Consider the following 8074-nt stretch of genomic DNA (forward strand, 5'->3'; position numbering starts at 1 on the left):
GGGGCGGGGGGAGGGGAGGCGTTACTGCTATCAACTTCCATTCATCCTGAAATTGCGGAGGGGGGTGGGCAACTTAGAGATTACCCCTGGACACTTGTTACCCTCGCTGCGTGCCTGGGGGTGATGTAAGGGAGCTCACTGCGCTGCGCCCCAGCACACAGTAAACCCAGCAGGAGGAAGCACTGGCTGCGCCAGGCTGGGCCCAAGGAGGAAGGGGGCCACCCACCTGGCCAGGTTGAAGGAGTCGTAGATGATTTGGGCCCGATTGATGACAGGGATGGCCTAGAAGGGGAAACAGCATGTGACCTCAGGCTGGCTGGCGGTGGGGACAGGCCCTGCAGTCTGCTGCCCCATTCTGGGGCTGGGCCTAGGCCAGGGGATGGGGGGGTGGGGGTGGCAGACACCCACCGACGAATTTGACTGCAGCTGATTCTGAATTTTCCTCCAGTTGTTATCGTCGTAGTTCACCTGGTAATAGCCCGTCACGTTGATGTTCAGCAGGACCCAATCATCATTCGTCGTTTGGAATAGCGCGCTCTGGGCTGTGAGGAGGGACCAGCGCTGGGGCGGGGGCTGCTCAGACGGCCATAGCTGACCCCCAGACCTCCTCTCTCCAGGTTTTGGTGAGAGTAGCTTCCTTTGCCGCCTGGCACCAGCTCGCCCTCAAGCCTTTGGGGCGGTAATGCCAAGGAAAGTGGGAGAACGAGGGTGTAGGACTGGGCTGCAGGACCGAACTCCACCTCTGGCTGGCCAGTGACCTCAGACAGGCTCGGTGTGGCCAGGACAGTGACAGTGGCCTGGATGTCTCCATCAGCACACCCCTGGCCACTCAGGCTCAGCTCCTCCTTCTCTCCCTCCTCCTCCCCATCCTCCTCCCCTGCTCTCCTGCCTGCAACGGCTCCATCACACATCGTCCCCGAACCAGAAACCCACACACTCCTCCCTCTCCCTCTCCTCCCATCCAGCCAGCCCCTCAACACTGCTCATATCTTCCTCGGGGCTCAGCCCTCCCTCCTCACTGCTCTCCCTCCTCCTCTCTCACCTCTTCCATCCTGGAGGTCTGACCTAATCACTTCCCCACTGCCCACCTGCCCAGGCTCCCCCTTGCCGAGGATACAACCTTCCTCTCCCACAGTCTGCAGAACCCTCCAGGACCCAGCTTCCCCTCTGGGCACACCTCTGCCCTAGCCACACTCGGTCCCCTTGCTCTCTCCCACCCCCATGCCCTTGCACTTGCTAGTCCCTCTGCCTGGAATACTTTTCTCTGCCCTGTGAGCCTGGATAACTACTACTCTTCCTCTAAGACTCAGCTCATCTCCTCCAGGAAGCCTTCCCTGACTTCTCCATGAAGTTGAATTTCCCTTATTCCCAGCTCCCTACCCCCATGCCCCAGTAGCCCAGTTACACATGCCTCTGATAAAGCACTCAGCATAGCTTTGGTGTGTTTTTAACCACTTGTTGTCCTTCCCATAATCTGTAACCTTGGTCAAGGACGGCTGGCCTTGACCTTTGTTTTTCTCAGTGCCTGGAGCAAGTAGGGCTGCTCATGCTTTGAGAACTTACCACATGCCAGGCACTGTTTTAAGCATTTTATGTGGATTGTCTCATTTAATCCTCATGCAACCTAATTTAGTAGACGTTGTTCTTAGCCCTATTTTACAGATGAGGAAATAGAGACCAGAGAGGGGAAGTAGCTTGCCCAGGGTCACACAGCTGAGCAGTGGCAGAGTGGAGATTGGAACCAAAGAAGTCTGCTCCATTTGTTGAATGAAATAATGAAGGAACCACCAGAACATGAGCCAGGAGCTGGGAGTATGGGATGGGGAATGCTGCCTACTAGAGCAGGGCTGGGTTACCTTCCTCGGTGCCCTGCAGCCAGTATTGTGCCTGCTCTTTACCATTTTTGACAGACGAGATGGGCACGAACCACAGGTAGCTGCAACGAGAGACCAGGAGCCAGGCGGTAAGAGATGGCAGCCCTGCCCTGGCTCCCAGTTTCTGCCCTGCTCTAGCACCAAGCGCCCCATCCTCCTGGCCCCAGGAGGGAGAGCTTGGGTATCACCACTGGGGCTGGGACCACAGCAGGCCAGAGCCTACTACGGTCAGGGGGCCCCATTGCAGCACCCACTCCAGGACTCACTCCAGGGGGCCCCAATGCAGCACACACTCCAGGTCCCTGTTTCAGGGACCCTGTCTGCTCACTTGAACTCTGAAGGGCGGGTGACATTGGACTCAGGGTCAAGGAGGAAGTGCTTCTGGGAGATGGTCCCCGTGTTTGTGTCCACAGTGATGAGAGGGAAGCCCATTTGCAGGATCCAGCGGTCCATAATGTTGCGCACGGAGGTGGAAAGATTGAGGGATGGTGTGTCATCTACAGCCTGAGGGCAAAGCCAGGAAGCATGGCTGTCAGGAGACAGCCACCTCCCACCCCCCACTCACCCAGGGCAACCCCTTGGCCTGGCAGCTCCTGCAGACTCTGGCCTCTACCCCGTGGGGACAGCGCTGTGGGGGAGGCAGTAGAAAGTGCACTGGGCGTGAGAAGCCGGGCCCAAGTCCCAGCTGTGCTACTCCTTGGCGGTGCAGTGCTAGGCCAGCCGAAGAACTGCCCAGCTTCGGTTCAGTCCCCATCAGCTAAATTAAACTGTGTGGCCCCCTATTCCGTGGTCCGCCCTGTGTCATGGAAGGGCACTGCATACTCATGGTTCAGCCTGAGTAACACTGAGAGATGAGAAGGAGGAGGAGACAGAGAGAGGAGGGAAAGAGGTCAAGGGAGAGGACTCTGGGGGGAGGGTGTGTGCGTGTGTGCATGTGTGTGCCTGGGTGCACAGGTGCACATGCGTATGTGCAACGTGTGCGTGTGTATGAAGGAAACGAACCCAGATGGGGATCTGGGGGACAGGCTTAGAGATGGTTTTTATTGTCTTCTTGTCTTTTTCATCTTTTCCCATGCACGTGCATTGCTTTTGTAATAACAACAGTGAAAAAGTCAACGATACCTGTTGAGAAGTGAAACGTCTAAGAATAAGGCAAAAAAAGACGGCCGAAGAGCATGTCAGAAGGGCTAAAAGCTGAGAGGAGGGGAATAGAGGGAGGCAGGGAGAAGGGCTCTGGCAGAGCTGGAGGGATGCCTGAGCATGGAGGAACACTGGGTTTGGAGAGATTGGAAAAAGGAGAAAACCACAGCAAAGCCAGGAGGCCTGAATGGAAGTGGAAGGGAAGGGTAGGGACAGAGGTGCTAGCGTCATCTTGCCGGTGGCGTCTATTCAAGGTCGGGGAGCTGGGCCAAGCCTGTGGGAGATTTAAGCTGGATTGAGACCAGCCCGGAACGAACTCTGTAATAAGGACCTCGGTCCCTGCTCTGTGGTCTGACTGGCCATGGGACCCAGACACCTGGGGCCTGGACAGACAGGGGCAGCAGTGGGGGTAGAGAAGCTGGCTCGGCAGCCGAAGGGGAAGAGGGGATATTGGTGTGGGAGCGACCAGATGCCTGAGGGGCCACATCCTTGGGTGAGGAGAGCCACAGAGAAGGGGGAGGGCTGTGTAGGAGCGGAAATGATGGAGGGACAAAGGACAGTGTGCAGACTCCAGCCCCAGGAGGGAGTGGGGTGGCCCTCCAGAGAGGTAGGGAGGGAGGTAGCAGCCTCTAGGTAAGAGGGGAGTGCGAGCCTGCCTCACAAAACAGAAGCTGCCGGGGTCTGAGCGGACAGGAATGAAGGCGGGCAGGAACAGAGGGTCAGAGTTTGTGCTGAGGTTGGTGGTGTGTGCAAAGTCATGCCTGAGAGTGGCAGGTTGGGGCACAGGGCAGCCGGAAGTGCTGAGTAGGTTAAATGACTAGCTCCAAGTTCCAGGCAGAGGAGAGCTGGACTTGGGAACTGGGATAGCTTATTTCTTCATGGCTAAGCTAAGATGAAGAGACTCATCAGCTCCCCTCACGGAGCTCATTACAGTGTGAGGCAGGCCACTGCCAGGGGTCTTGACACAGGGTCTCACAAAGCTCCTTCAAGACGCCATCATGGCACCCATTTTACAGATAAGCGACTGAGGCTCCAAATGACCTGCCTGGTATGGTAATGAGAATGATCCAGACCTCATTCTCTTACACATATGCTGCCCCTGGGACTTTCAGCATCTCAGGACCCCAACAGAATGGCTTCAGAGGGGCTGGCAGTTACCGACCTTCTGCAAGTGCTCCCATAGGTCCAGGTAGTTGGTGTTATTGTAGGCAAAGGTGTGGAGGTAGGACTGTGGAAAGACAGGCCACAGTGAGGACAAAGCTGGTGTCCCCCAGACTACACCACTCAACCCTGGCGGTAGGCTGGGGCAGGGGGCAAGAGGCAGGCGCTGAAGGAAGCCCACCCACCCCATGGCCGTCCAAGGGGTACTCACCACCAGGCCCTTCCTGAATACATCCTCAGTCAGGAAGCTGGACAGCATCCTGAGGACTGAAGCTCCCTGGGGATGAGCAACAAACAAGAGAGGGGCGTCAGAAGCCTGGACTGGACCACCATCTGACTGGAGCAGGCCCTCTCCCAGCAGAGTCCCCCGCTCCCTCCCAGTGCCCCATCCCAGAGGGTGAGGCTCACCTTGCTGTAGGCAATGGTGTCAAACTGTTCGCTGATCTGGGCAGGCGTGTTGACCTCACTGGCAGGGGAGGACAGCGGGTGGGAGGAGGCCAGTGCATCCACTGCCATCACTTTGTACACGTCATTCACCACCATGAGGTCTTTCTGCAAATCCCCAATGGCCATCAGCTGGCTGGGCAGACTGGCCTGGGAGGGGATAACCCAGGTCCACCCCACTGTGGATCCTGGGGACCCCTAGGCGGCTAGCTCACCAGATTCCAGCTGGGTTCTGCGTAGTCAGCACCCAGGTACTCCACGTAGGAGGCAAAGCCCTCGTTCAGCCACAAGTCGTTCCACCAGGCCACAGTAACCAGGTTCCCAAACCACTGTGAGGAGAGGGGGTCAGCGGCAAGCCACTGGCCTAGCTGTCACTAGTAGTACCCAGAGCTACCCTTCCTCACTGTGACTCCTCCCTGTTACCTGCCAAGTGGGACTCTCTTCCCAGAAGCCCCCTCTGCATCTGCAGTCCCCATGATGGGGGTACCTGGTGGGCCAGCTCGTGAGCAATCACAGTGACCACCCGCTCCTTGTTGCTGCTGGAAGAGGACAGTGGGTCGAACAGCAGGGAGTTCTCCCGGTAGGTCACCAGCCCCCAGTTTTCCATGGCACCCGCGTTGAAGTCAGGCAGGGCAATCTGGTCTGGGGAAGTTAGGCTGTTGGCAGGATGGCTCTGGGTGTGGAACCCCATCCACTGCTCCCCACCATGAGGACCCTCACTCACCAGATTTTTTCAATGGGTAGGATGTGTTATAATATTGGGAAAAGAAGTCCAGGATGGGGCCTGTCACGTTCAGGGCGTAATTGCTGTGGCCCTCTGTGGTTGCACTGGGCCGAGCCCAGATACTGATCTGTAAAGAGGGTGGAGGGTAGGTCAGGGGGCCCCTCCTGGGGCCTGGTGCAGGTGGGCAAGCTCCCCGCTGGGAGGCCTGTCAGCAGAGGAGGGGACTTGGGGATTTTGGGGGGCTCTGGGTCCTAGGCGAGGGGCCTTTGGGGAAAAAGAGTAGTCAGAGCCACCATCTGTCTGATAGCTTCATGGGTATGGGACGTTATTCCATTTTTCACATGGTTAAAGTGAGGATCAGAGAACTTAAGAAGGCAATTGCCTGAGATCACTGAGAGCTATTCAAACGTTGACCTGAAGATCCAGGGGCTGGTGCAGGGAGGAGCTAACAGGAAAGGCTCCAGGCTAGGCTGGTCCCAGGGAAGGAGGGCAGGTGGGCCCAGCTTCATACCTGAACATTGTTGGGTGTTTCTTTCTGTACAGAGGTGAACTCGCTGACAATGTAGGCTAGCAGGTATGTGGACATCCGGGGCGTGGGTTCAAACTCAGTGACATTCCAGGTCGGGTCTCCATCAAATGGGACACTGGGACCTGGGTATGGAGCACACGGGAGTGTGAGGATGAGCCCCCTCCCCTGCCCTGCATCCTAGCCCCAGGGTTCCTGCCCCCCAAGGCTGTGTGGTCCCAGGACAGAAGCCACTCACCTTTGGGTAGCATGTTGGACAGAGCGGTGAAGTTCTTGGGGTGGACGATCGTGATGTTAAATATGGCCTTCATGGCCGGCTCGTCAAAGCAGGGGAAGGATTTCCGGGCATCTGTGGCCTGCATCTGTGTCGTGGCCACCACCCTGCCCAGATACCAGGATGTTAGAGGGTATACAGGCAGAATCCCTGAGTCGTGTGGGTGTAGGTACCTAGGGCCTTAGGGTCCTGCTAGGCTTGCAGGGGAAGGGGGGCATGGACTGCTGTTCTAGCAAAATCCCTGCCCTACCCCCTACTCCCAGCGGCCTCAGATCCCCAGCAGGTCAGCTGATGGTGGCAGATCAGGGCTCCTTCTGAACTCAGGCTCAAAGTTCTGGCAGGCTGTACGCCTATATTAACTGGGGGACCTTGGGTGAGACATTTCTCTCCTCTAAACCTCAGTTTTCCTATCTGTCGAAGGGACACTTTTACCCCTTATCCTTGACTCCCTGATATGGGATAGGGAAGCCCTCCGGAAAAGGGTTTGCTGTCAGGGTAGCTGTTCCACCAGATGCTGCTGATGGAGCGATGGACTGGTGAAGGACCCAGAAGGTTCAAAGACCTTGAACCCAACCTTTACTTGGCCTCCAGGATCCAGCTCTGCCTCAGCATCTAAGATCTGCCCCAACTAGGCAGACCCAGCTCAAACTTACTTTTTGACATCCCCATCCATGTACTCGCTTCGGTAGAAGCCTGCCAGGTCATCAGCCAGCTCCCCCACAAACTCACTGTCCATCTCATACTGGCTGCCTACCACGAGGTCGCCCTTCAGGTGCACCACCAGATAGTCAGTGAGCACGACCAACTCGGTCTTGTCGATTTCAGGGGGGCTGGAGCCCCCTACTCCCCGCAGGGTCACTGGGTGCCCCTGGGAGGTGTAGTTGAGATTCCTGCTGTGGATGATGATGAGATTGGTGGCCTCCATGCAGGTAAAGCGGACGGTGCTGTTGCCGTGGAAGATGTACAGGCCCTGGTCATTGGGCTGGAGGTGGGGCATCAGCCACACCCTGTAGGACTCGGGCATCAATGTTGTGGGCAGGCGGTATCTGTTCCACGGTTGGCTTTGGTCCAAGGTGGTGGCCGTGGTGGTGGCCGAGGTGGGGCTGACGGGGCCCGAGGTGGGGCTGACGGGGCCCGAGGTGGGGTTGACGGGGCCCGAGGTGGGGCTGACGGGGCCCGAGGTGGGGCTGACAGGGCCCGAGGTGGGGTGCTCCAAGCTGGAGTTCTCTGCATTCTTGTTCTTCTCTTTGGCATACACCACAGACAGGGTGACAATGGTGCACACGGCCGCCACACCCAGCAGGATGCCCAGAATGCCCAGGGACTTGGAGATATAGAAGCCCTTGGCCATGGTGAGGGAGGGCTGGGAGCTGGGGTGGCTCAGGATCAGCAGGGAAGAGAGCAGCCTTGGGCCAGGTTTATATCCTTGAGGGGGAGGAGCCCCACAGCCAGCAGACTGGGCAAAAATTAACCAGGGCTCAGACAGACGAAGGTCACTGAACTGGTAGGGGCACGCTGTGCCCAGGGCTCCGGAGAAGGGATCCAGGAAGAGGAGCGTGGAGTGCTGCTCAGGCCTGCCTGCTGGGAGCAAACAGAGTGTCCAGTTACAGGCTGCAGGCTGCCCTGAAGCCGCCTGAGGGCTTAAGGGCAGGCTACAGGATCAGCCTACTGGGTAGAGGGAGCAGCCAGGTAGCATCCATCTGCCTGTGAACCCAGTCGGTGAGAACAGCAGCAGGAGGATTGAGGTCAGAGTCAAGGAGGGACTTCCCAGGAGCAAGAAGTCAAAAATGCACAGAAAAAAGTGGGATTGGTCACTGGCTCCCGTCAAGAACACGCTGGGTCATCCCTTTGGTTGGATCCCTGGAAGGATTCCTGGGGCTTCTTAGCAACATGGTCCCTGCCTCCTGTGGATCTTTCCAGAGCAGGGAGTT

The 8074-nt window shown here is 57.5% G+C and overlaps 1 protein-coding gene across 1 annotated transcript in view; it reads right to left on the bottom strand.

The window, feature by feature from the left end:
- ANPEP (alanyl aminopeptidase, membrane) overlaps positions 1 to 7500 on the bottom strand; it is a 20712-nt gene extending 13212 nt beyond the window's left edge. The window contains exons 1-14 of the mRNA XM_023725736.1: positions 7370 to 7500; positions 6797 to 7282; positions 6108 to 6250; positions 5855 to 5994; positions 5344 to 5470; positions 5107 to 5261; positions 4835 to 4948; positions 4584 to 4727; positions 4387 to 4452; positions 4177 to 4242; positions 2203 to 2378; positions 1857 to 1936; positions 409 to 542; positions 227 to 282 (exon numbers count right to left, since the gene is read on the bottom strand). Of these exons, the coding sequence (XP_023581504.1) occupies positions 227 to 282; positions 409 to 542; positions 1857 to 1936; positions 2203 to 2378; positions 4177 to 4242; positions 4387 to 4452; positions 4584 to 4727; positions 4835 to 4948; positions 5107 to 5261; positions 5344 to 5470; positions 5855 to 5994; positions 6108 to 6250; positions 6797 to 7282; positions 7370 to 7494 (2012 nt within the window). The 5' untranslated portion in view covers positions 7495 to 7500. The remainder of the gene's footprint in view (positions 1 to 226; positions 283 to 408; positions 543 to 1856; positions 1937 to 2202; positions 2379 to 4176; positions 4243 to 4386; positions 4453 to 4583; positions 4728 to 4834; positions 4949 to 5106; positions 5262 to 5343; positions 5471 to 5854; positions 5995 to 6107; positions 6251 to 6796; positions 7283 to 7369) is intronic.
- Between the last annotated feature and the right edge of the window lie 574 nt (positions 7501 to 8074).

This window comes from Trichechus manatus, unplaced genomic scaffold (assembly GCF_000243295.1).
Source record: "Trichechus manatus latirostris isolate Lorelei unplaced genomic scaffold, TriManLat1.0 scaffold00009, whole genome shotgun sequence".
Lineage (NCBI taxonomy): Eukaryota > Metazoa > Chordata > Mammalia > Sirenia > Trichechidae > Trichechus > Trichechus manatus.